This window comes from Nycticebus coucang, chromosome 17, assembly GCF_027406575.1.
Source record: "Nycticebus coucang isolate mNycCou1 chromosome 17, mNycCou1.pri, whole genome shotgun sequence".
Classification (NCBI taxonomy): Eukaryota; Metazoa; Chordata; class Mammalia; order Primates; family Lorisidae; genus Nycticebus; species Nycticebus coucang.
In genome coordinates this window covers 88,089,254-88,116,495 of record NC_069796.1, presented here as the reverse complement: position 1 = coordinate 88,116,495, position 27,242 = coordinate 88,089,254, and the positions used below count along the sequence as shown (strand labels likewise).

The window sequence follows — 27,242 nt, the reverse complement described above, 5'->3', positions numbered from 1 at the left end:
ACCTACTCCATCCAATCTAGGACAAAACCAGAAAGCCAAGAAGAGAAATCTACAACATCAATTAGCAGGGTGGGTCGTTCTACCAGACATCCTGCTAGATGGGACAGCCCAGGGAGGGACGGGGAGCAGGTGACAATGTTGATACTCTGATGAGGCTGATGGAGGTGACGGTGATGGTGACCATAAGGGAAGCTGGAGTTGATTGATCGCTCACTATGTACTCGGCACCGCGCTGAGACCTTTCCCTGTACTTTCTTGTTTCATCTTTGAAACCTCACTAGGAAGAATTACAACCATCCCAGGATTAGTCCCATTTCACACTTCGGAACACTGAGGCACAGAGAGTTTGGGAACCTGCCCAAAGGTATCACAGCTGGTAGGGGCAGAGCGAGCCCCGGGCCCTACGGCACATGGCTCCAGTATTGAAGGATCAACACTTTAGCTCCACAGACTTCTACGCAGCAGCTGCTTTCTCTGCTCCTCAGCTGACCAGAGGACAGCTCTCCCAGTGCGAGAGGTGGAACTGGCTGGGGACCACATGTGATGGGCAATCTGGGGGATTTTCAAGAGACCCGAGATGGTGCATACTAACCTCCAGCGCAGCTTAGGAACAGGAGCCCCGTTTGATACGCAGTTCCTTGGACACACTCGGATGGTCCCAAGAGAAAGTGTGAAACCTTGAGACTTGTGGATGGGGGCTTGTGAGTGATGGCACAAAATCTACTCAATTCAGCCCCTGGTGTGGCCTCAAATCCTCAAGTGCAAACTCTAGGCCCCAGATCTAGAATAAGGGTATCAGGGTGGAGTTTAGGTTCGATACTCAGGGGCCAATACCTGTGATGAAGTCATTTAACCTCCCCAGGCCTCAGCATCTTCATCTCTTCAGCGAGAAAATGGCACCCAGCTGACGAGGATGTTCTTAGGATTCAGTGAGAGAACACAAAGGAGGCCGACTGTGAGCGTGTCCCTTCTGAGTATTCGGGCGTTCACGCTTTCCCTTGGATGGCATTGTGAGGACGTAGCAAGCACCAGCATACAGGGCAGATGGAGAGATCAGGAAAGTAAGCACTTAAGCCACAGCCTAAATTAAAATCTCACATTTAGGAAACGTACAGAAGAGAATTTTTAAATGACAATTTCCATCTATGCACAATTTATTTTCCAAAATTACAAGGTGCCAATATTAAATGTAGACTTCATTTTACTTCTCCCTGATGAACATAAGGGAGGAAGAAGCAATATCACAAGTGACAACTGGGGGACAAAGTGGTAAACAGATAAGCTGTGACCGCAGACAAAGCCATTATTAAGATGACCTGGGCACAAGAATGGAGAAGCAAGAATCCAATGTACTCAATATTCATATGAAGCCAGTAGATGATCTAGAGAAAAACTCCAATCAATTCAAGGTCGGGGCAGGGGAATGAGGGAGTGAGGAGAGGGGAGGCGGGAGGGGGACATGTGTTCCCACTTAACGGGCACAATGTTAGGGTGCACGGCACGCCTCTGGGGGGCAGGATGCAATTATAAGAGGGACTCTACCCAACAAATGCATTGTAACCTAATTCTTTGTACCCTTAAATTAACCTGACACAATAAGTTTTAAAAATGACCTGGGCAAGACACAGGTCATGTCTTTAACCTGAGATAAAATAGAGGCTTTAATGTCCTCAGAGGTCCTCAAACTTTTTAAACAGGGGCCAGTTCACTGTCCCTCAGACCGCTGGAGGGCCGGACTATAGTTTAAAAAAAAAACAACAACTATGAACAAATTCCTATGCACACTGCACATATCTTATTTTGAAGTAAAAAAAAAAAAAAATGGGAACAAATACAATCACACCGCTTCACGTGGCCTGTGGGCCATAGTTTGAGGACCCCTGTAGGTAACTTGAAAGATACTGTTCAGGTTTGAAGAGAAATTTGATTTTTTTAAAAATGAGCAGTCTCCTTTGGGCTGAGGTTGTTCACTCATTTCTCCTGAAATGCACTTGACCTAGAGGAGAAGCAGGGCTTGTTTTCAGGGAGGCAGTGTGGTACAGTGGAAACATGTAAGTTTTGGACTCACATCATGTTTGGGTGAAATTCCAGTCCTGCTCCTTACTAACTGTGTGAGAACAGGTAACAGATGCTGCCCTCTGAGCCTCTGTGCCCTCCTCCATGGAATGAGACCAGCAGTACCTGCCTCATGGTCTTTCTGAGCAATAAATGAAATAATGTCTTTGAAAACACCCAGGAGGGGCCGGTGTGGTGGCTCACGCCTGTAATCCTAGTACTCAGGGAGGCTGAGGCAGGTGGATCACCAGAGCTCAGGAGTTCAAGACCAGCCTGAGCAAAAGCAAGACCCCATCTCTATTCAAATTAGAAAAGAAAACCTAGCTGAGCATCTTGGCAGGCACCTGTAGTCTCAGCTACTCATGAGGCTGGGGCAAGAGGATTGCTTGGGCCCATGAGTTTTTTGAGGTTTCGGTGAGCTGTGACCCCACGGCACTCTACCCAGGGGTGACAGAGTGAGATTCTGTCTTGAAAAATAAATAAATAATTTAAAGAAAGAAAGAAAATGCCCTGCACATGGCAGGAATATATTAAATGTAAGTTTTTACTCTTTCATCAGTCAAATGATGTCCAGCCTGCCCTCCAGAGTTTAAGAAACTTGCCCAAGGTCACAAAGCTAGTGATATGTGAACCAGAAAGGGACCCCACACCAGGCACTGTCTGTACCCAAGTCCTGGGCCTCCTGTGTGCTACTCTGGGGACAAATGCTATAAAGACAGGTCCTGCCCTCAAGGAGCTCACAGTCTAAAGGACCAAGTGAAGATGGAACTTTTGCAAGGGAGCTGCCATCATCTTTGGTGCCGTCAGGAAGAGGAAGAAGGGGCAATTGCTTTGGGAAGAGAGGGGCTGGGCCAAGAGAGATTTCCCAAGCACAGGAGAGTCCCACGATACGGCACGTGGAAGATGTCAGCTAGCACAGGCCTGGCAAGCACACTGCAGGGGCCCCCCTGGATGCAGGAGACAGGGATGGACAGGAGGGGCAGGTGCTGAGGGATAATAGGGCGTCTGGTTGGCTGTGCGAGGAGTGGCTGGACAGGTGGACAGCTGAACAAACAGACAGTGGGGAAAATCCGAAGATGAGAGAATATAGGGAGACAAGTGGTGGGTGGGTGCTAGGGTCTGAATGTCTGCGCCCCCCGCCCCCATACATCAAAATCCTAATCCCTGACACAAGGACGTTAGGAGATGAGACCTTTGGGAGATGATTGGTCATGAGGGTGAATCCCTCATGGATGGGATCAGTGCCCTTATGAAAGAGACCCTCGCCCTTCCACTATGTGAGATAGAGAAGGTGCCGTCTGTGAACCAGGAAGGGGGCTCTCCCCAGACACATGCGCCAGTGTCTTGATCTTGGGGTCTTCAAGCTCCAGTAACTTTCTGTCCTTTATAACCACCCAGTCCATGGCATTCTGTCATAACAGCCCCAGCAGACTTCAAAAATCAGTAAACAACCAGCATGGTAAGCAGCTAATAGGTGCTGGATGGACAAGCAGATGTGAGGGTGAATGGGAAGATGATGGTGGTGGGTGGGCGAGTGGTTGGATGAATGTGTGGACAGGAGGGTGAAGGACAAGTGGCTGCATCAGTGGAAGGATGGGTGGTGGAGGGCGGGTAGGTGGGTGAGTGGGCAGGTGGGTGGTGGAGTGAGTGGGTGGGCACGTGGGTGGTGGAGGACAGGTGAGTGGGTGGGCACGTGGGTGGGTGGGCAGGTGGGTGGTGGAGGACAGGTGGGTGGGTGGGCAGATGGGTGATGGAGTGAGTGGGTGGGCAGGTGGGTGGCAGAGTGAGTGGGTGTTGGGCAGACGGGCATGTGAATGAATGGATGGTGAGGTTGGAAGGGAGGATAGGTGGGGAAGAGAATGGATAGAAGGAAGGATAGACAAAATAGCCCAGTGGCTGGGCTGGGTGTATAAAGAGAAGACCCAGGAACCGGCCTGTCAATGACTTAACCAAGTGGCTGCAGAAGAAAGTTACTTCTGCCCTGGGCTCTGGCCACTTACCAGGCTGCAGTGACCAGGAGGTGCCTGGAGCCCCAGCTTCTGTCGCAGGCTGTGGTTCTGCACGGCGAGGTCCTCCACCTGCTCCAGCAGGCCTATCTCCGACAGCGTCAGTCCGTATATGCAGCAGCGCAGCTCCTCTAGCTGCGCACGGAGCCATCTCTCCGTGGCCCTCTGCTCCTGCAGTCGGCGCGCCGCCTCCTTCCGATCCCGCTCGGCCCTCTCCTGCAGGACGCGCAGTTCTGCTGCAGCCTTAGAGGCTCCCTGAGGGCTGGGGTCCGAGGTGTCCAGCCCGGCCAGCAAGAGGCCCACAGCGCAACACAGGCGCCGCACGTCGCGTTCCAGCCGCTGCACCTGCGCCCGCAGGACGCGCTCTTGCTCGCACACCAGGCCCAGCTCACGGCGCTGGGCCCACCTGCAGCGCTCCAAGGCCGCCGTCTGCCGCCCCAGCGCCTCGTCCTTGCTCCGCAGCCGCTCCCGCAGGCGCCGCAGGGCTGCAGTCTCCTGTTCCCGAACCTACAAGTTGGCGGTGGAAGCCCAGCGTTGGTGGTGGAAGCCCAAGGGACACACCGTCACCCTCAGTGATCCAGTCTCTCCTTAACCTCTCCATATTTTGTGCTTGGTGTATTTTTTGCATTGTTTTTGCAGTCAAATATTACATCAAAATATTATTTATCTCCACGATTGAGTTTTTGGTGCCCCCTGAAACTTTGCACAGGAGGCGAGTGCCACCTTCACCTCACTCTAGTCAGGGCCCTGCACACCCAGCAGCTCCCTGAGCCCTTGGAAGGGTGCTGTGCAGTGCCGGGGACGTCATCAGCCGGACACAACCTGAGGTGTGGAGTTATCCCAATGCGTCAACAGCTGCTGCTGTGTCCCCATCTCCTCTCCAGAAGTCCCCAATGAGCTGCCTGAGTGTCCCCATCTCCTCTCCAGAAGTTCCCAGAGCTCTCCATTTTCGGCACCTGAAAGTGAGTGACTGGCACAAGGAGGGGCCCCTGGCTCTGGCTGGTGTCACAGAGGCTGTCATTCCTGTGGGTACTTCCCCTTAGAGAGAGGTACTGTTACCAGCCCACGGGACACTCAGAAGCAACTCACACAACACACAACAAACTCACTGCAGCCAGGACTCCAAGCCCCTGGTAACCTTTTCTCATCCAGCCACCTTCCTGACCGGAGAGCACATCTCCCAGTTCTTAAGCATTGCTTCCTCCCCACCCCTGTGCTGAGAGCTGGACTGGGGTGCACCACCCCCTGGGGAAATTAGTCTTTGTTTAATTTCCAGAATGAATTCAGGCAGATGGGTGGATCTTTCTTTCACCTCCTAGCCCTGCGGCTGCCATGCTGCTGAGAGCTCGCAGAACACAAAACGAGGCAAAGAGCAAATGTGAAAGAAAACAGCTCAGATAAGCTTCGTTGGATTGTTCCAGGGGTCACAGGGCAGAAAAAAGCTAGAGTCAGGGTCCCTGGTAGGAAATTCTGTGACTCTATCATCAGGGTAGCATGGTGCCTAGTGGGTGGGGCTCCATTGTCTGGATGGGTCTGCCTTCAACAGCTTTCAAAATGAGGACAGGTCCCTCAGGAAAGAGCATCTTGGTTTCTAAATGATTACTGGAAATGCTGACAGCAGAACTCAGCTACACAGGGCACAGGAAACTCATTTCCCTACAACTTCAAAATACAGATGGCTCAAGCAAGGGATTTAGGGTTAAGGGTTGGGGCTGGGTGGTAGCTGGATGGAGTGATAGCCCAGAGACCCCAGGCGAGCCCCCCATCACCCTGAACTTTTGCCCCTTCTCTGGGAATGAAGTTTCATGACGTGCCTCTCCCTGAAGGACACATACCACCTGAGCTATAATACACAACAGGGTGCAGGTGGAAAGGGCTTAGTGTCCTGAAGAAACTGCCGGTCCTGGCAGGGCCTCTCACCTCCCTAACTGTAATTCACTTGTCCTCTGTCCCCATCACACTGTGACCCTTTCCATTGCTGGGCTGTATCTGATCTACCTTGGAAACCCTACATGCATACAGGGCATGCCCTGAACAATATTGATGGCAGCATTTTCTACAGAGACATCACACCCCTGGGGGTCCCACACAGCCCCATTACAGCCCTTGGCACAGTAATGAGGAGGTGCTGTGACCAACGGGGGGAACTAAGTCTCTGCACCGTTAGTCCAGTATGAAGGGGAAACCCTCACTTGGATGTCTCCCTGGCATCTCAGAGACTAATTTCAGTTTCATTGGACTCCTTATCTTTCCACTGCCTGCTTGTTACAGCTGACAGCCATGCCAGTGTGCCTCCCTCTGCCAGGGACGCACCTCCCCCATCACATACCCCCATGTACAGTGGAAACAAGTTTCACCAAACAGCACTCCCCTAGCACATGCGATGCCTTTTCATATTTGCTAGACTATTTAGTTTTTTTAAATGCTGGCTGTGATCTGCTGACTTAATGGCATATCCTATCAATGGGTTGCAACCTGTGATTTGAAAATGCCTGGGTTACACTCTAAACAGCAACTGACTTTGACGGGACTCTCCAGGGACCTGCACACACCACACGCCTTGAGGTCGTGCTGTTTCTGCCTTCTGCCTCCCGTCTAGCCTTCCTCATCTCTCACCTGGAAGATTTAATGCTACCCACTTTTATATATTAGCCGTGATAATCATGGCTATATATCATGGCTAATATGTAAAACTAGGTAGCATTATTTAAATCTCTACTGTTTGGAGTGCTTTACATGTATTAACTCGCCTAATCCACACAACAATCTGAAAGGGTTTGTACTATAGTCCCATTTCACAGATGAGGAAACTGAGGCCTAGAGAGGTTATGCCGCTTGCCCAAGGTCACACAGCTAGTGAGTGGCAGAGCCAGGGTTTAACTTCAGGCATCTGCCTCCAGAGCTCACTGTTTCCCCCAAGGAGGGCTCTAACTTGTCCCCCTCCAACACTACCTCTATCCCAGGCAAAGTGAATGCCACCCCCCAAACGACCGTCTGACTCTGAGCCTTCCCCACTTAAGTCCCCTGTTCCTCACTGCCTTCAGAACTTGATCCCCACAGAAGACCTGGCAGCCTGGCCCCTTGGAACCTCAGCTCGCACCCCTCTCCCTGCACACACACCCTCTGCCTGGTCCTGGCAGGTTCTCCCTCACCTCCAAGCATTTGCCACGTCTCACATGCCCTTCTTAGCGAGGCCCAACTCCCAGGGCTCCAGTTCTCTGTGGCTTTCTTCAACTCTTGTACACCCACAACACATGCCCCCTTGTGGCACCCAGCTCCAGTTCTAGAGTTCTTTGTTTCCCATGGGTGTCTCCCACCTGCAGGTGAGCTCCTGGAGCACAGGGACCCTGCATCAATCAATCCTGCCCTCAGGCCAGGTTCTGGCCCTGGGGACCTCAGGCACAAAGGCCAAAGACATGAACTTCTGACAAGAGCTTCCAGCAAGTGTGCAGCCCCCACAGGTCAGCTGATGCTCTGACACCCCACTGCCCTCCCAGGTACACCCCCATCCTCTTCCACGTGTCCTGGCAGGTTCCGGACCTTATAGTCACCATGTGCACCGTGGAATTAGCATCCTCCTAACCCCTTCTCTCTGAGGCCCCCACACACTGTCTTTGTCTGACTGCAGCTGCTACTATGAGACAGGAAACAGGGACTGGAAAGAAGGGACGGTACCTGGCTGGCCAGCTCCCCCTGCAGCACCGCCAGCTTCTCCTGGGCTCGGAGCCAGGCGCTTCTTTCCTGGGCCGCGCGGGCACTCAGCTGGTCCACCTTCCCGCGGAGCTTCTTCTCTGACAGCTCCAGCTCCTGGATTCTGCAGCATGGAAAGCAGAAGGAGGCGGCAGTGAAGTGAACTGGACCTGAGGCTCTCAGAGACACAGGGCTAACCTTCTTTTTTCTTTTTTGTCAGTTGGCCAATTAGATGTGCTGACAAAATTACATGTTGTACACCATTCATATGTAGAATTTTACAGATTATCTACAATACTTCACAGACATCATTTGAGTGATAAGATACTACACATCAGCAATCTTAAGGGAGTTCTCACGCCGAAGGCAGTAATCCCAATTTCAGTAATACCAACTAAGAGTGACCAAGCCTGAACCTTTACAGCTAAGGGCTTTAGCTGCCTTGTTTTAATTAAACCTCACAACATTTCTAAGCTTCAGATGGATTCTGTTACTCTACATCCCACACAAGGAGAACTGAGGATGAGAAAGGTCAATTGGTCAAAGTCACACAGCCTCTTAGAGTCCAGGCTGACTCTTAAAATCATACTTTTAACCCTACGCTCTGTTTTAGCTACATTTTAGCCCATTTTAGCTACATCCTTACTGATCCTTTCCAAAGAAATTATTGAAATTCAAAATAAAGGTTACTGCAATTTAAAAAATTAATATCTCTATTATTTATTCTTCTAAACGAAAAGCTGAAAATGGCTTAACTATCTAATAATTAACAACAGGTAAGCTGGCTGGTGCGGTGTAATCCTGGCACTCTAAGAGGCTGAGGCGGGTGGATCACCTGAGCTCAGGAGTTCCAGACCAGCCTAAGAAAGAGTGAGACCCCATCTCTACCAAAAATAGAAAAACCAGCCAGGTGCTGTGGTGGGCACCTGTCGTTCCAGCTGCTTGGGAGGCTGAGACAAGAGGATCACTTAAGCCTAATAGTTTGAGGTTGCTGTGATGCCACATCACTCTGCCCAGGATGACAGAGTGACACTCTGTCTCAAAAAAAAAAAAAAAAAATGGGTAGGGCACACAAAGGTTTTCTATGGCCCTGGGGAAACACAGGTCATGTCACAAGCAAAAGCAAAAGCAGACAGAAAGTGGACTCTGATCACAACTCTGTAGGAAAGAGACACATGCAGGGCATTAGGAGAAAGTCCAGAGGGAAAGTGTGGGCTTCTGGTCACTGGGAGAAAGGCACGTCAAAGACCTGCCCGTCTCCTGCTTGTGCCTGGTCCCTGGGTCCCCTAATCTGCTAACCTTCATTCTATAGTAGAAAACCATGACATGCACGAAAAGCATGTTCACAACCTCCATGGACAAGTCTGCACAATCCTTACTCCTTCCCCAAGTCCATGGACAAGTCTGCACAATCCTTACTCCTTCCCCAAGTCCATGGACAAGTCTGCACAATCTGTACTCCTTCCCCAATTCCATGGACAAGTCTGCACAATCCTTACACCTTCCCCAAGTCCATGGACAAGTCTGCACAATCCTTACTCCTTCCCCAAGTCCGTGCTGGGGAAGGATATAGGACAGACTCTGCTCCTCTGGGCAAAGACCTAGCTTTGCCTCCTGACTCTGCCATTTACCAGCCATAGGGCCTTAACTGGGCTAGTTCACTACTATGACTTCCAGTATCTTTATAAAACAGAGGCCATCATAACCTGCTTAGCAGGCTGTTGTGAAGGTTAAATTAACCAATGCATTAATTTTAATAATAAGGCCAAGAGTCCCCTCTCCTATTCCAGTTCTCAGGCCTTCAGGGAAGGTCTCAAGAGTAACAGTAGGGAGTATGAGCTCTTGCGTGAATTATAATCAAGGCCCTTCCGAATTGGACCGGAGGAGCAACTCCAGGTTAACCAGTCAGGCTGTGTATGTTCTGATTGGTTGGAAAATGAGGTGAGATCTGAAAAGAAAAAGAAAAGCCTATCTTTTTAGTTTTTGAGATCAAGCTGCAACATTAAATATGAGCCTGTTCCTAATCTTAAACAAAGCAGAAGATGACCACTCTCACCTTGCCAGGCTGAATCACAGCCCCCAAATATATTCAAGTCCGAATCTCTGGGACCTATGAATGCTACATTAAAATGCAAAAGAGAATGCAGAGATGATTACATTAAAGATCCTGAGCTGGGAGGATGACCCCGGATCATCCAGCTGGTCCCTAACTGCCATCATACGCACCCTTACAAGGCAGGGGCAGAGGTGGAGTCTAAGGAAGGCCACGCGACCACGGAAGCAGCATGCTGCCTCCAAAGACAGAGGAAGGGCTCAGGCACAGGAATGCAGCTCTGAAGACACGGAAGGCAAGGAAATGGGCTCCCCCACAACCTCTAGAGAGAGCTCGACCCTGTGGACACCTTACTCCAGCCCACGGAGACTCCAGGCCACAGAACTACAAGATGATCCATTTGTGTTGTTTTAAACCACCAAGTATGTGGTTTACAGCAGCCAGAGGAAACCAATGCACTCATGAACATCAAGTACAATCTTTCACTGATGAGGCTAATGACGAGTTTGCAAAAGTATTCATGTACAGAGCCATAGCAAGGTATGTGAAACCGGGAGACTCCACCACAGCTGCAGAACAAACTCACCTCACGGCTGCAGGAACCTTCTGGACCTTGGTAAACCCAGTGTGGGTTCTTGGGTAAGTTACCGAACTACCCAGAGTCTTGATTTCCCCAACTGTGCAATGAGGATAATATTATCATCACATTTGTAGCATTGTTTTAAGAATTAACTGTGTTAAGGCTTCTCAAGCATGTAAATAGTGGCTTGGTACCCAGCAAGCACTCAATAAATGCTCAGCTATTATTCATTTGGTTATATTTAGATTGGAAATGAATATGCCAAATGATAGTGTTACAGTGAAGATGAGCATAGGGGTTTCTTTCTCAAATTTTTAGCAAAGCTGTTGCATTACTTCTATAATAAATTCTTTTATATTTTAACTCTTTAACTGAAGGAAATCTAATGCAGAGATCTAGCCAGATCAAATCTATTGTGAAATTAGCTCAAAATCTGCACTCAAATGCTGGCTTCAACTCTTAGTGACCCTGAAAAATATATTTCATCCCCTGGCCTCAGTTTTCTCACCTGCAAAGGGAAATAACATCATTCCATGCATCTGGAGGTCAAGGGGGTCAGGATGGGGCTGGCTTGGGGAATCCAACACTATGGTAGCTCTTTTTTGTCATCCCTGCCACAGATCAAGTCTCCCCACCCCCTGCCCCTCTCCTCTCCTGCCAAAAGCTGCACCCATCTTCAAAGAGAACAGAGTGGGCCAGGTGCGGTGGCTCACACCTATAATCCTAGCACTGTCGGAGGCCAACATAGGAGGCTCCCGTGAGCTCAGGAGTTCAAGACCAGCTTGAATAAGAGTGAGACCCCCATCTTTACTAAAGATAGAAAAATTAGCTGGGCATGGTGGTAGGTAACTGTAGTCCCAGCTACTGGGAAAGCTGAGGCAGGAGGATGGTTTAAGCCCAGGTGTTTGAGGTTGCTGTGAGCAAGGCTGACACCATGGCTCTCGATAATGACACATAGATATGGGGTGATACACCACAGTCCGCAGCCACAGAGGCCCCTTCTTTCTGTCAGGCATGGTGTACAGAGGCTCTCTCTCTCTCCCTCACATGAGGGGTCTCCTTTGGTGGGGGTTTCCCACCCATCCTCCCCAGGCCCACTGACCTGGTTTCCACTGCTAGTACTTCTGGAGGAAGATGTGAAGGTTCAGTCTTGTGTGCGCTACACTGCAGCCTCTCACAGCCAGGCCCTGCCTTCTCCAGCTCTAAACCCTGAGGATTTACGCCATGGGCTGAACTGTGTCCTCCACAAAATTCACACCCGAAAATGCTAAGCCCAATACCCAGAACATGACTGTGTTTGGAGAAAAGGCCTTTAAAGAGGTAATTAAGTTGAAAGAAAGTCATCAGGATGGGCCTAATCCAACATGACAATATCCCGATATCCTTCTAAGAAGAGATTAGGACGCAGTCATGCACAGAGGGACAACCATGAGGACACAGGGAGAAAGTGGCCATCTGCAAGCCAAGGACAGAGGACTCAGAAGAAACCTGCCCTGCCAACACCTTGATCTTGGACTTTTGGGTTCCAGAAATGTTAGGAAATAGTTTCTATGACCTCACCCAGTCTATAGAATAGCAGATCCTCAAATAAAGTCATTTTGCTCAACATCATTATAAACTTAATGAGGAAAGAAACCCCAATTCCCAGTGGGGCCTGCTGTCTGTGTGGAGTGGCGCATTCCCCCCACATCTGCACAGGGTTTCTCTGGGTCCTCCAGTTTCCTCCCCCATCCCAAAGCTGTGCCAGTTCAAGGAATTGCACGTCTGTGTGGTCCCAATCTGCGTGTGGGTGTGGGTGTGAGAAGGCCCTGTGGTGGACACTGTCCTGTCCAGAGCCAGTTCCTGCCTGGAGCTGCTGGGATGGGCTGGGAGCTGCCCCCACCCTAATTTAGTAAATTATTATCGCGTTTGTTTCTGTTAGTCTTAAATGAACGGATCCTTCACATTTATCCTAATCTTTGATATTAGAAGTGTTCGGGGTCTTTATTTAGAAGTTTGGTGATGTTTTTGTGGTTAGCAATATGCTGTAGGAATTAAATTTTATTTGTATCAATCAGCCAACAGTAAAATTGGTTTTGTTACACATCTCTTAAAGTTGCAGTTTCCAAGAAATCGACATTGAGTGAGGACTCCCTGCACTTTGCTGTGACCACCCAAGCAAACTAGCACAACTGAGTGCATGGCTCTTGGGGGTCAGTTCAGGCTGCAGAATGAAAGAATAAATGTATGCATGGACGATCACACAGGATACCAAAAGAATTTTTCTGGCCAGGTATGGTGGCTCATGCCTTGTAATCCTAGCATTCCAGCAGGCCAAGGTGGGTAGATTGCTTGAGCTCAGGTGTTTGAGACCAGCCAAGAGCGAGAGCCTGTCTCTATGAAAAAAAAAAAAATAGAACAAAATAGCTGAGCACTGTGGCAGGTGCCTGTAATCCAGCTACGCAGGAGACTGAGGCAGAAGGATCACTTGAGCCCAAAGTTTGAGGTTGCTGAGAGCTATGATGTTGCCACAGCACTCTACCGAGGGTGACAGACTGAGACTCTGCCTCAAAAAAAAAAGAACAAAGAAAAAGCATTTTCCTTATTTGTGAATGTCTTCACGTGAAAAGTTCTACAAAGACACCCAAAGAAGCAAACTGAGAAGAAATATCCTGAGCGTTGCTGCTTTGCCTTTCCCGGCGTGTGATGGAAAATGTCAAACTCAAGTCGTGAGAGCAGCAAGAAGAATTTCTCTGAGGAGGAAAAAGATGCTGAGGAAAGTGCGATTTTGACATTGGTTCCAGTTAAAGACAAATCAAATATAGAACAACAAATGGAACCAACTGTTTCTTTGACCTCGGACGTCACATGGAACAAGCCCAGGAGGCAGGATGAAGTTCCTCTACCTCCAACAAATGAACAATTCAGAGCCCCCCAAAAGCTAGGTATCAAACACCATTCTTCCCTTGCCAACTGTTTTGACTCCTATTAACAAAGTGTGTCGGGATACTTTGTGGAACTGGTCCTCAATTTGAGAACTGATGGCAAGAAAACAGAGGTTTTTCTAAGGCTTCAGAAGCTGATCCTGAAACCTGATATTCCTGAGACATCAGAAAAGGCCAGTTTATGGTCACGCTCAAGGAAACACTGGGCAGGGACGAAGGCAGCAAGGCTTCGGGAAAGCTGCAGGGTGACTGAGAAAGAGCAGAGACTAACAGTTGAAATGATGATGTCAGCTTAGGAATCTGCGTCGGTATCGTGGGCAAGGCTTGTTGCAAGAGCTGATCAGCGTAAGCCTGTGAATTCACGGTCCATTCCTGCTCCTGTTGAGGCCTCTGGCATCAGGTGGCGCCTGGTCTGTGGCCCACCTCTCTCAGCAGGTGCAAAGGGCTGGGTTCGCCTGCAGCTCCGTGAAGGTAAGACCCGGGTGCCTGCCACTCTCGGGAAGATGATTTCTTTTTTCTTTTTTTTTATTAAATCATAGCTGTGTACATTGATATGATTGTGGGGCATCATACACTAGTTTCACAGAGCATTTGACACACTTTCATCATAATCGTTGACATAGCCTTCCTGGCATTTTCTCAGTTATTGTGCTAAGATATTTACATTCCACATTTACTGAGTTTCACATACACCCTTGTAAGATGCACCGCAGGTGTAATCCCATCGATCCCCCTCCCTCTAGCTCCTCCCCCCGGGAAGATGGTTTCTCTCCTCCTGTTACCAGCCTGCACCTTCCCATCCCTGGGTCTAGACAATATTACACTAGGCCCTGCCTGTGCTAAGAGGAAGAAGGAGATGGTGAAAAGACTACTGACAATGGGGAAGCAGCAGCAGCAACCTGGTTTGAACACAGTGGCTGTGCATTTTCAGAGCACGCATCATGAAGGAATCGAGCAAGGGAGGGCCTCAAGGGGTCTTTGTGACCTACAAGGCAGAATCGAGTGATTGAGACCCCTCAGTGAAGATGGCTGACTGGGTGACAGCTCTAAAGAGACCCTTTCTGGGGGCCTGAAAAGCCACTGAAATAAAGTCACTACAATCAAAAAATAAGAACAAAGGTAAAATCACATGTATGTCCACATTTAGTGACTTGTCTTTATTGAAACAAAGGCAAATACTAGAAAATGGGTTAAGTCCTGCAAAAATGCCAGCACTTGTTTGCTGGGATATTAGCAAACCCACCAGAAGCAACCCAAGTCCTAGCTGGACCACATTCCCACCAGGGGTTTCTCCTCTGATTTATATAAAAAGCCCCACCTCATTCTGCCAGCTCAGGTATCAAGAAGTCATCAGGAAAGACTCTGGAGGAAGACCCAGACTCAAATGTGCTACACTGGGACCATGTCACCCCTGTTGGGAAAACACAGCCCATGCCAGGGAGTTCAGCAGAGAAAAACAAATGCAGATAAATTATTACAAAGAAGACGGAAGAGCCAAAAGGCCAGGCAGAGGTGACAGGCAGCCCAGATCAGCAACTGCTGGAGGTGCTTCTGGGCCTGGGGCTGGGAATCGGGTCACCAGGGCCAGGGAGCCAGGCCATGGAGGACGCAGAAAGCATGTCTGAGTTACAGCCATAGTTAGAGATGACAGCACCCAGCACAGACATGAGGGAAAAAGACCTTGGCTTCTCCCTTCCTCCTGCCTTCCAGGATCTCCCACTGGCTGTGGCCAGATGGCAACCAGGGAGCAAAGGAGCCCAGGAGACCTCCCTATGGATCTGAAGCAGAGGATGGGAGAGAGGAAGAACGAAGTGCAAAGGACCACCCTGCTAAGCCTGTTGCCTGGGTCCCAGAGATGGTTCAACACACCATGATAACAATTACAATGCCCCAAGTTCGTTAAATACACACAAGGAAATCAAAATGGCACAACTACCTGTTCCTCAGCCCGGATTCTGATGTCACATACTTGTCCGCAGCTGCCAACAGCTTCTGCTCAGAGGATTCCAGCTGCTTCCTGAGTGTCCCTGTGTCCACAGCGGGGCTGCTGGCTGCTTCTTCCAGAAGACATCCCTGATCCTCACTATCTTCCACATCCTGGAACACCCAGGACGTGTCAATCTTCACATCAACATTCATTATGTCAAACCCATCACTGCTGGGGGCTCTGATGACATAACTGAAGCTTTTTTCAGTTCTTCCCTTAGCTGTTGGCTCCATTCTTTAAATTTTTTATAGAGCAAGACTTTAAAAAGTTAAGTGAATTTGCAACACTGACTTCCTGCAGATTCGAGGTGGTGGTTGTGCCTTCACATAGTTGGAGAAAATATCCTTTGGGGGAAGGCAAGAACAGGTGCATTATTCATGAGGGGTGACATGGGTTTCACTCACACAGGCATCATACAATATGAATGAAAGTTCTTGCTTTACAAGACAGCATGCCAGGACTCATCCATGGCAAGAAAAAGTTGCAGAGAAAAAAAATCCCTTGGAATTAAATGCTTAATAATGTATACAAAGAGGAAAAATAGGATCTTCAAGCAGGCTCATCACCCATCAGGGTGTTACACATTCTCAGTAGTAAACAAAATTCAAGTTTTCACCCCACAATGAATGAGGCTCTACAATGCTTCTCTGGGTATAGCACATAGTTACCAAGGACTCTAGGAGACGGGGAAGGGAAATTAATGCTGCCCTGGGTGCTGGCCACACTTTGGGGGGGCTAAAAATGCCTTACCTGGTCCAATTCTTCTGGTGACTCTATGAGGTGGGCATTCACATTGCCATGTTATTTTTTGTTTGTTTTTGAGACAGAGTCTCATTTTGTCAGCCTCAGTGGAGACTGGTGATATCATAGCTCACAGCAACCTCAAACTCTTGGGGTCAAGCAATCCTCTTGTCTCAGCCTCCCAAGTAGCTGGGACTACAGGCAAGTGCCACCAAGCCTGACGAGTTTTTTTCTAATTTTTAGTAGAGATAGGGTTCTGCTCTTGTTCAGGCTGGTCTTGAACTCCTGAGCTCAGCAATCCACCTGCCTCAGCCTCCCAGAGTGCTAGGATTACAGGCGTGAGCCACTGCGCCGTACATCACCATTTTAAAGATGGGCCAGTGAAGGCTCTGGAAAGTGGAGGAGCTTGTTCGGGTGCCATAGATGGGATGGGAAGGGGCAGTTTGAATTGAAATCCATATCTGACTCCAACAGTGGAGAGAGTGTGTTCTAGGCCAGGAGACAGACGATAGGTGTGGCTGCAACAGGACCACAGAGCGGGAGAAAACACATCCTCTGGATGCCTGGAGGAGGGCGAGGGAGGCTGAAAGACACCTGGGAAGGCATAGGACTTGCTGCAGGCAGAGAAGGTGGGACACGCCGGTGGGGGTGGGGAGGGCTTCTCAGGCCACAGCCCTGCACAGAGAGGCAGGGATTGGGGCAGACTGGGTTTGGCTGGCACAGTAGGCACACAGAAAAGGGAACGCAAGGAAGAGGACAGAGGGGCTGGGGCCCACATCCACAAAGGTGCTCAAGAACTCTGGCTTCTCTCTGGGAGTCAGGAGGTGCCCGGGCAGCTGTTACCTTGAGGACAGAGTGCTCTGGGTTTGCAGGGGCGAGGAGGGAGGCAGCTAGGTGTGCAGGAAGGGGCAGGTGCAACAGTCCAGGCCTGATGCACAGAGGTATCAGGACAAAGAAAAACTTACGCTAAGAGGCTTAATTTCCCAGTGAAAAATAAGGGAAGAGATTTCCCTTCTCCCTTTTCTTACAGCATTCACTTAAAAAAAAAAAAAAACCTGTAAGTCCTTTCTTCAACTCTTTAAAATAAATGTAAACAAAAATAAGCCTGTTGCAAGCTTTATGACCCAGGAATGTCTTTCTGAAGGACCCATGAGCCAAGGAAAATAGTGCCCGAGTGTCTGTGTTACAGAATTACCTAACCTGCCAGAAAGATAAGACGTGCATTTTTTCCATTGGATAAAAATGCTTAATGAACAGAGGGGACCTTGAGAGTGAGTGTGGGTGGTCAGCCTGGCCGCGTAAAGGTGACCTTCCTCTGTCTTCGCAGTCTCGCAGGGATTTCCCCTACGTAACACACACCATGTCCTAGTTTAACACTTATTCAACAATAAAACAATTTTCCTTCTTCTTTACCTTTGTAGAGAGGTTTTCTGAGCTGGACAAGCTTCTGTCTTTAACCCTATTTCCTCGGCGTGGCCAATATCTAGATGGTCATGAGGGGTTGCAGTGGACCCGGAGCAGGGACAGTTGGAGGTAGCAAGGGGTACATGCTGGTTGGAGGGGCCGTGGAGCAACTCAGATCCCAGGCATGGGATCCCAGCACACAGCCTGGGTTCAAGTCCTATCTCCATCTCTCCTTGGGTGTGATCCTGGACAAATAATACTTAAGGTCTCATTAAAAAAAGTGGGGTAGTAAAAATCGTTCCTAAGTCAAGAGCTGCTGAGGAATAAGCAAGTGGATCTGGGCAGAGCCCTCAACAGGTGTGCAACACACAGTGTGGCAAGGGGTTGTTGGGTGGTGGGCAGAGGCAATGCTGTGCAGCCCCCAGACCCTGTGGTCAGCTGCCTAGTGAGGTCATTACTTGCCGTGTGATCCCAGGCAAGTGACAGCCCCTTGCAAAATGACAGCAGTGCCCCTCCCAATGTGGAGCCTCCACTGGGCTCCCAGGGCCTGGCACTGTGTTCTGAGGATTGATTGACAGTGAAAGCAGCAGAGTGACCGACTGAAAATCATCCTGAGGCCTCCGGAGGCGTTAGCAGGAATTCTAACCTCTTCCTGGGGGAGCACCCCTGAGGAAGGGTGCATCCTCCCTCCTCCCCTAAGGGCAGGGCATGGTGGCGCCTCCCCTAGAGAAGTGTCATCGAGCTCTTTCTGGGTGAGGGAGATGGGGGATGGGTGTGGGGAAGATGGAATTGGGAAGGCAGAAAAGGAAAGTGGCCTTATCAATGCCTGCAGGTGGCTGTGAGGATGGTCCCTGCCCCCCTGAAGCCTTGGTTAGGTTCCCCAAGTCTGAAATGGACACAGGAAGGACACTAGAGTCCTAACCTCGGCTGGAACTGATAGAAGCCAGAAGGCTTTAAAAGCAGCTACTGGCAAGGTAGCAGGACAAGTGGTAGGGACTTCCCTAGGATGACCAGTGCAGCCATTGGTCACTGGCTGTTGCTGGGCAGAATGTGCTGTGGGGAAGGGGGCTCCCTGTAGGGGATCGGACGCAAAAAGCTCGCTGGCCCAAAGAGAGGGCCAATCAACAGAGGCCAGTCAGTTAAGGTTTAAAGAGACCAATCAATGTAAGCCAGCTAGGTTTGAAGGACCCAATCAGTGTTTTCCAGCAAGGTTTGGGCCGCAGATGAGGTATAAAAGCTCCAAACAGCTGACCTGCCCCCAGGACCCCTTCCACTGTGTTGGAAGCTTTTCCATCCTCTAATCAACTATTGTTCTATCACTATCAACTATTGCTTGCCTGTGGTCCATGAATTCATTCTTCCATTCCTGAGACCAAGACTGGCAGCCAGGGGAGGAGGGGACAGACTCCGGGGGCAGAGCTTGGGGCCTACCGAAGAGTTCAGACCACCCGAGGGAGGACGAGGATCCACACTGGTTGCCCCTAGCAGGTCCTGGTTAAGTGTGAGAAAATGCAAATCGAACAGGCCATGGTTCAACAGTGCCACCCGGGTCGTGGGATTAGTTAGGGAGGGAGGGAAAAGCAGGGGCTGCAACCCCCAACTCCTGGTGGGCAGGGGGGTGGAGAGCGGGGAGGGAAATCTGCTGACAGGGACAGTGACTCCAGGGCTGACGTGGGTGTGCAGAGAGCCAGGGCAAGCCGCAGGCCCCTGAACGCACATTTCTCTCTCCCTCCTGGCCCAGTGCTGTGTGCAGGCTGGATGGCATCCTGGACCTTTAGTGCAAGCTAACTGTAAACGCGTCAGCTCTCAAAGCACTTGTCCGGTTTCACCTGAGTCCAGTTCAGCATGTCACTGGAGCTGGTCTCTGTGACCAGCCAGAGACCCAGAGTGAAGTGAGACCCAATGAGAAAGACCTCGCAGCCATGGGGGACTGACCTCCTGGGCAAACCAGCAGGGCTTGTCCCTGCACAGCCAGTCTGCTGGCCTGGCCTTGGCTCCTTGGCCTCCAGAGGCTGCCAGGTTGGTGGTGGCAGAACCCGGTCCCCAGCCTTCCACTCCTCTGCCCCTACTCCTCCCCAGCTGCCTTTGGCCCACAGAGGATTGAGTGAGAGATGGCAGCCCCCGTGTGCAGGCTGCTCCTGGGGGCATCTCTGTACCAGAAACCTTCTGTGGCCCTCTACTCAGTCCTCCTAGTGGGTCTGTGGGAAGGGTGTGGGAAGGGCTGAACCACCTTCACCTCCCTACTTGAGAAGGTGACCTTGGGTTCCTGGGGAACCACATGTGCATTGCCAGCAGCAGCAGTGGCAGGAACCCTGCAGGACGCACCTCCCAGGCACAGCAGCTGTGGCTGCCGTGTGAGTGCCTGGTGTCGACTGAGGCCCTGTGGCTCCCTGAGCAGAAAGGCCCTTGGAAGCAAGCCTGTCCCCAGCAGGGGCGTTGGAAGCCACACCTAGGACTGTTGGGAGACATGCTGGCTCCTACCAGGGACTTGGGGTATGGAAGCGGGGCCACTACCGTACCTGCCTGGGTGAACCTCATTTCCTCCACCTACGCTGCCTCCCAGGGGGTCCTGGCCCCAGCATGGGTCCTGGCCCCAGTCGGCTATAGGGACTCCTTTGAGGACAAGCGCCACAGAAAGAAGAGCCAAAGATGGCGCTGCATCTCCTGCGGGCAGCCAGGGTGGCCTGTGGGACGCTGTGGCTCTAACTGTCCAGCTCATACCCTCGTCAGCGTTGCGTGCACAGTGTCACCCCATTTCTCAGAGCAGCAAGGAGTGGCCAGGCTGGGAGTGACTGAGTGGGTCTGAATTCAAAGCCAAGGCTGTTTCTGTCACACATGGTCTGCATAGGAGAGCTGGGCAGACTCAGACACTGCCCTTCCCCTGCAGAAGGACAGGGACGACACTCCTGCCTGTGCCTGCAGGGGCACACAATGGGCACACAGCCACAGGAACAGAGATGCGTGGCACCTCTAGGACTCCTGCCCACAAAAGTTGGGGCAGAAATGCTCCTGTGTCTCCTGGCCCTGAGACACGGGCATGCTCTTGTCCCCACTCACTGCATGCTCCCACACTCCCATCATGCCTGTGCTGCTCAGACACCTATTTTTTCCAAGCTTATTTGGTCACTAAGTGTTGGTAAGTCACAGGAGCTGGGCCAGCAGGTGTTCTGGAATTTGGATTTCAAAAGAGAACAGGTGCTTCCTGGCTGTTCTGATGTGAGTTTGCTTAGAGCGCCCAAATCCTTTAGTGTGGTGTGGCAGCTTTCCTGGCTGGTGGGGCCCCGTGGAGGGTGCAGTGTCCTTCCATCTGTGGGGTTGGCCTCAAGAACTTTCAGCTCCTCTGTCAGGTACCATCCCCCCTGAGGTTCCCTCAGCAGCCTGAATGTAGTCATTTCCCTTTTGCAGTAAACATCCTTCTCAGGATTGTTCCTGAAGAGGAATAATCTTCTGCCCAACAAGCAGAGCATGAGACATCCTTGCCTTCAGCCAGGTCTCCCAGCACAGACACGGCTGGCCTCCTCTTCACATCCACAGTCTTCTCCTTCGCTCCATTTATTCTGACTCCAAAGCTTCCCTTCCAAAGTCATGTGAGCAGATGCTTTCCTTTGGAGGTGTCCCCACCCCACCCAGCCTAGAACAACAGGAACATGAGCAGAGAGCAACTTCTGCAGGAATGTCCTCTGGGAAGACCATCCCTGGCCAGTGCCTGGCCCTCTATGGCTGACCTTGCATTCTCTGGGGAGGCCTCTGACACCCTGAAGATGCTCCCAGCTCCGTTCAGGGATGGCCTCAGCAGGAAGGGTTCACTTTCTCCTCCTGGTGTGAGAGTGGGACCCAGTGTCAGACCCCTGCAGAAGGAGCTTGTCCCGCAGCTTCCCAGGGCATGGCTCCAGCACCTCTTCCTTGACAGCCTCTTGCAAATTATAACTAAGACACAGACAGGCCCGGGTGTGCTCTAGGTAGTAGCTGTGTCCACTTTCTCAATCCTCATTCTGTGTCGCCCCAGGGATGGTCATGCTCTGGGACTTTTGCCAGGTGACACCCACAAAAGTGACAGAGCCCTCAGCTTCCCCTTGGAAATCTGTGATCCCTGAAGTCCGCTCCTCCATGCTGGGCAAAGCTCCAGCCCCTCATCAGAGTCTTGCTTTATCTCTCTGGGCTCCAGCTGCTAAAGCCAGCCGTGCAGAAATTCAGAGGTTTTGCTGACTGGGGTAAGACTTGGGGTTCAGATCACATGGACATTTGCACATGGCTCCAGCAGAGAGACTCCAGGATGAACACAGCACGGTTTGTGGAGATCTATGTACACAGGGCAGAGACGGCTAGGCACACACACTGGTCAGGGGAGGCGCACGGCATGGAGACGAGGGCGCAGGCCTGGCTCGAGCCAGGCCTTGCACTGGTTCTCTGATCCCTTGATTTCTCGTAATTGCACTTGGTTTCCTGGAATCCAGGTCTCTGCCCCTTCACACTCTTGAAGGTTCCACACTTGGGACACAGATGTGACGCTGAATGTGACAAAATCCCCATTGTCCCTGCAGAGTTCTTACCGCCTGCATTAGCCAGGACACAGCTATACATCCAAAAGGCCTCTCTGTAAAGCTTTTGTCAAATATATGTGAATTTTGTTTGCAGTCTCTGGGGTTTTGAATAGCTTGTTTCACTGTTGAATTTTGGTTTGAGTGGGGTTGGGGGTTGCCATAGGGACTCAGTTTATTCCATAAATTCTTTTTTTATCCTGTAAGATGAAAAGAAGTAATTTAAAATGACATAAGAACCAAGGGTTAAAATAGCTAGAGGAGCCCTTGGCTTATGTGCCCTTCCCCAGCTCTGGCTAAGTCCCCAAAGGACCTTCCCCCAGAATCCAGGGAAGCAGCAGCAATAGGGTCAGATCCCTTATCCTCCAAAACCTACAAACCCCCCTATGACCTCCGCCACCTCTCATCAGATGGAACCGAATGTAGTTTGTCCTCTAAGACCTGAGGTCAGCCCTTACTTCATTTCACAAATGTTAGATGAATACCTGCCACATGCCCAGCAGTGGCCCAGGCACTGGGGTGGAAGGTACCGGACCAAAGGTCCTGTGGGCAGGGGTGAGCCTCAAGGACATTCATGAGGCCATCAGGCAAGGGCCCAGCATCAGAGGTCAGCTTGGGGGGGTCTAGGCAGCTGGTGGGCATCCCTGGAGCTCAGAAATGGGCCGATCCCCTGCTCCTGGGCTGGTTTCAGGGGCAGAACCCTAGGGGTCCTGGCAGAGCAGGGAGAATGTGGATGGTCTCGGTGCCAAAGTAGGGACTTGGGGTGGGCGCTGAGTCCGGGGACACACAGAGTGCAGTTGTCAGAACAGGACCAGCTGGGGCTGTCCCTGAGGACAGCTCAGGCATCAAACCAGGAACAGAATGGGGTGAGGTGCAGGGAGCTGGGTGGCTTTTTGCACAGTTTGCATGTAGGTTGTGCTCTGGCTCCATGGGCCCTGTACCCACCCTGCCCCTGGAACCCCCTCTCTCTGGACCCTACAAAGGATTTACTGGTGCACAAGGCAATGGGGAGCGCCAGGGTCTGAAGACAAACTGAAAAGAACCTTTGGAACAAAACAGAAGCCCCTTTCGTGGAATGAAAATGCATAGAGGAGTTTCTTATTTACAGAGCTTTCCTGATCCCCACCCCCGGGGGTGAAACTCCTTAGGGACCCAGGGCAGCCTGGACCACAAGCAGGAGCGCTGAGGAGTCCACCCAAGGCCACCTTCCACAAGGAATGTCACAGGCAGAGGTGGGGAGGAATCCTCCTTTTTCAGAAAATTGTCATTTGTATCAGTGAAAAGGAAAGGATACCAACCCGAGTTCTTGGCTCACTGAAGTCATCAAGGCCACAGAATGAATGCTAGTGAGAAAAACAAAAAAAGGAACAAAAACTATAAAATAAGACCAAAAGAAAATGAGGAAAAGAAAAGAAAAGAAAAAAGATGTAAGATATGTAGTATGGAATTCAATGGCAGCATTTTATAGTAACTATGACACTGGGGCTGGGTTCAGAGAGAGAAGCGGAAGCCAACAGGCTTCAGGGCTGATTTCCTCCAGAAAACCTGGGCAGGGTATGTCCATTCACTTCCCATGTGTCCAGCTAACTCAGATAGGGAAGGTCTACACTGTGGACCAGGACATTCTGGTGCTTAGATGAAGCTCCCTTGGAGAGCCCAGGCAGGCCAGTATGAACAGAGGAAGGACCCTCTGATAGGCAACGGCTAGTGGTTCCCTCCAAACCAGGGCATCATAATGTGCACACCAGGAATCCGGGTGATTCCACTCAAGGTTGCCCTGTCCAGCTTGCAGATAAATAGCCCTTTCTCCTACACTATCCCTGCCAGGGCATCATAATGTGTACACCAGGAATCCGGGTGATTCCACTCAAGGTTGCCCTGTCCAGCTTGCAGATAAACAGCCCTTTTTCCTACACTATCCCTGCCAGGGGTCTTTTCCCTAAGAGAGTCACCGTTTAACATCTTTTCTGCCATTTCATTAGTCTGCTTTCAAAAAGAAAAAAAAAAAAAACAAAAACAGCAGGGGGAAAAAATGTCCTTAAAGGAAGGAAAAACTATACTTGTCATCTTAAAAGTAGAATTTTTTTTTTCTTAACCTTTTAAACTTGCTTTAAACTTTGCTTTGTTCAAAGGGACTCGATAGTCGGGTGGCGCCTGTGGCTCAGTGAGTAGGGCGCCGGCCCCATATACCGAGGGTGGCAGGTTCAAACCCGGCCCCGGCCAAACTGCAACCAAAAGATAGCCGGGTGTTGTGGTGGGCGCCTGTAGTCCCAGCTACTGGGGAGGCTGAGGCAGGAGAATTGCTTAAGCCCAGGAGTTGGAGGTTGCTGTGAGCTGTATGAGGCCACGGCACTCTACCCAGAGCCATAAAGTGAGACTCTGTCTCTAAAAAAAACAAAAACAAAAACAAAAAAAAAAAAGGGACTCGATAGTCATCAGGTGAGATATATTTAAATCCCACCCTTTGAAAGTAATCCTTGGGTTTTTGTCCCCCCACCCCAAACAAGGTAATATCTCCCCTATATTATTTATTTAAAAAAGTAAAGTCCAAACAGTTATCAACTCCTAGACAAGGTTTAGTATCAATGGAAGTCAGAACTGGAAGGAGCCCTGTGTATCACCCAGCCCTTCATCTGCTACGTGGGGAAACTGAGGCCTGGAGGGAAAGAATTTGCCAAGACCACCCAGTGAGGTATGCCAGGAAAGAGATTCTGGCCACAAGGGAACTAAGGAGCCACTGACAGCGGTGGCTGGAGTTACTTCCCACTGTCATAGGCCAGCTGTGCCCACAAGGAAATGAAGGTGAACGCAGGCAACTTGGAATGTGTTTGGTCCCACAGAACTGACCAAGCGTCCAAACCAGCCAATCCCTCCTGCTCCAGGCTCCAGCCTTTGCCACTCCCTTCTGTGACAAAAGGAGACTGCAGTCTACAAACATTTGCTCTGAGAGAAGAGTAAAAAAGAACCAGAAAGACAATTCAAACATTTCCCAACTATTCCCACTGCTGAGGATACAGCCAGTTGTTTTTTTTTTTTTTAATGAATGTGCCTAACTGACCTGACTTTTCACGTTTCAATCAGCAGGAACAACTGTACTCACATATGAAACCTTTCTTCTCTCATATCTGGCCCTGTGACCCATTTTGCTAATGAAAGTCATCAGGTTCCCTGGGAGATAGGAAGATAGGAAGAGCCAGCCCTGAAGGTCCACCCACCCTACCTGGGCCTCCGGCCAAGAAATTTCATATCTTTCATATCCTTGACCTCATTTAGCCCTCAAAAGCACCTTAGGAGACAGAGCATCCTTCCTAGCAGCAGGTGAGAACATCAAGGCCTGGGGCAGAGGGAAAAACCCTCCAGGGCCTTGGGGACCAGCTAGGCAAGGCCAGAGGGAAGCCCATGCTCATCTGCCTGCAAAGCCAGCTTATCTCCCATGCAGTTCTTATTAAAGTGGACAATATTTGAGGACCCATTGGGTCCTCAAAATAACCCTAGGAGGCTTGGGGGTCAGTGGGCTTCTGACAGGTAGGAACTCAAGGGATCAGCTTAATCTAGGGTTCCTCCGAAGGTGAGCGGGGAAGGTGGGAGAGCCCAGACCCGCCTTTGTGCAGATCCTCCAGCTTGTGCGCAGCCAGCGAGGCCAGGAGGCTCTGGGCAGAGGTGGGAAGGTGACAACCTGCATGAGAGCCAATTCATGAGAAAAAGAAGAGGAAGCACCTGTGGAGCCTTGAGCCTTGTCCTGTCTCTGGTACCACATGGCGTTTGTTTTCTCCAGGACAGGGAAGTCTGGCCTCCCATTTTTGGACAGCCCTGAAATCTGCCTTCCAGTGACTTCAGTTAACTCTGGCCCTGGCCTCTCCCTGGAATGAATCAGCTTCCTCTCTCCACCATGAGAAGCCCAGAAATGCCCTCTCTCGTATCCTCAAGGCTGACACCACACTGCCCTTTAAGGTTCAGACTGGGAACCCCTCCTGAGGCATGTGGGCCCAGGGACCTCCCAGACAGGGTTGCTGACCCCCCATCTCCTTCCCAGATGGCACTCACCTCGGTGACACATAAGCGTCATGCTTTCTCTTTGTGCTCATCTATGATCGCTTGTTTGCCTAGCCCACAAACATCGGATGACACCCTATCAGGCTAGAACTGTCCTGCATGTCTTCATGAAAGACACTTGGTCCCAGCCCTGTAGGATTCACAGCCATCAGGTGGAGGCAGAGGCAGGGGAGACGCAGATATGGTGCTACCTCACACCCCCCGAGGAAGACCCATGTCTGCTGCCTCAGCAGCACGTGGTGGAGTGGGCAGGTGGCGTGGCTACAGCATCTGTGAAGGCCCCAGCCACCCACGTGGAACCATGGACAGGTATTCAAGTCTATCTCTGCCTCGGTTTTCTCACCCATAAAATAGTCGCCATGATAGACAACTGGGTAAGACATAAACAAGGCTGGGTAAGACATACCCAAAGGGCCAGTGATTTGGAGCCTATAGAAGGCTTTGAAAATGAATGAGTCCATGGGAAATAACCACATCCCTACTCAGGGATCCCATTTTAAGGGTGTGCACTGCATAATTCTATTTCCTGAGCTTCAAGAACAGGTACAACCCCCCATGAGTGTCCGAGAGCTGGAGGACAGTCACAGTCTAGCATGATGCGTCCACCCTAGTGAGGTGGCAGTGGCAAGATGCAGGAGGTCTTTTGTGAAAGACACACCCACGTGCACACACACACCTGGCCCCAGACAGCAGAATTTCTGACAGCCAGGGAGGAGGCAGTATCTTCACCAGGAAGGATTTGAAGGGGATACCTATGTTTTAGAGGTGCTGATTTTGGAGGAGAACGGCACAGAAAGGAGGGCTTGGAAATGGACCCTATACTTTAGACATCATGACACTGACAATGGGGAAAAAACAATTCCACGCTAATGTTTCTGGGAAAGAGACCCCAGGGACCGTGGGAGCTCTAGCCACCTACCTTTTCCTCCAGTTCCTTCAGGTGCCGCTTCTGGAGTTCGAGCTTGTCCTCCAGCTCTCGGACACGCTGAAACACATCAGGGTAAGTATCGGAAACGAAGTAAGTTTTCCAGGTTCAAAACGTCATTCTTCATTTTTTACTGTGGTCCAGCACAGAAGCGAAAAAGGACGCAGCACTTAAAGGGGAGCGAGCACCGTGAGCCTTCAGATGTGTGCACATCTGTATCACCACCACCCACGGGGATTAAACTCTGCCACTCATGGGGGGTTGTACCTGCTCTTGAAGCTCACGG

General features: G+C 50.6%; 2 protein-coding genes across 14 annotated transcripts in view; both read right to left on the bottom strand.

The window, feature by feature from the left end:
- C17H4orf50 (chromosome 17 C4orf50 homolog) overlaps positions 1 to 19,984 on the bottom strand; it is a 122,389-nt gene extending 102,405 nt beyond the window's left edge. For 4 of the 7 annotated variants that reach the window (XM_053567367.1, XM_053567365.1, XM_053567368.1 and 1 more), the window contains exons 1-4: positions 17,450 to 19,979; positions 15,245 to 15,639; positions 7,737 to 7,875; positions 4,056 to 4,568 (exon numbers count right to left, since the gene is read on the bottom strand). In XM_053567367.1, the coding sequence (XP_053423342.1) occupies positions 4,056 to 4,568; positions 7,737 to 7,875; positions 15,245 to 15,528 (936 nt within the window). In that variant the 5' untranslated portion in view covers positions 15,529 to 15,639; positions 17,450 to 19,979. Of the gene's footprint in view, positions 1 to 4,055; positions 4,569 to 7,736; positions 7,876 to 15,244; positions 15,640 to 17,449 lie in introns of all 7 variants that reach the window. The other 3 variants (XM_053567372.1, XM_053567371.1, XM_053567366.1) reach the window with 2 other exon arrangements.
- A 55-nt stretch (positions 19,985 to 20,039) lies between these two features.
- The window catches only part of JAKMIP1 (janus kinase and microtubule interacting protein 1), a 170,273-nt gene continuing 163,070 nt past the window's right edge, over positions 20,040 to 27,242 (bottom strand). For 5 of the 7 annotated variants that reach the window (XM_053567221.1, XM_053567227.1, XM_053567222.1 and 2 more), the window contains 3 exons: positions 26,951 to 27,016; positions 23,277 to 23,321; positions 20,040 to 22,178 (listed from right to left, as the gene is read on the bottom strand). In XM_053567221.1, the coding sequence (XP_053423196.1) occupies positions 22,149 to 22,178; positions 23,277 to 23,321; positions 26,951 to 27,016 (141 nt within the window). In that variant the 3' untranslated portion in view covers positions 20,040 to 22,148. Of the gene's footprint in view, positions 22,179 to 23,275; positions 23,353 to 26,950; positions 27,017 to 27,242 lie in introns of those variants that run through there. The other 2 variants (XM_053567225.1, XM_053567226.1) reach the window with 2 other exon arrangements.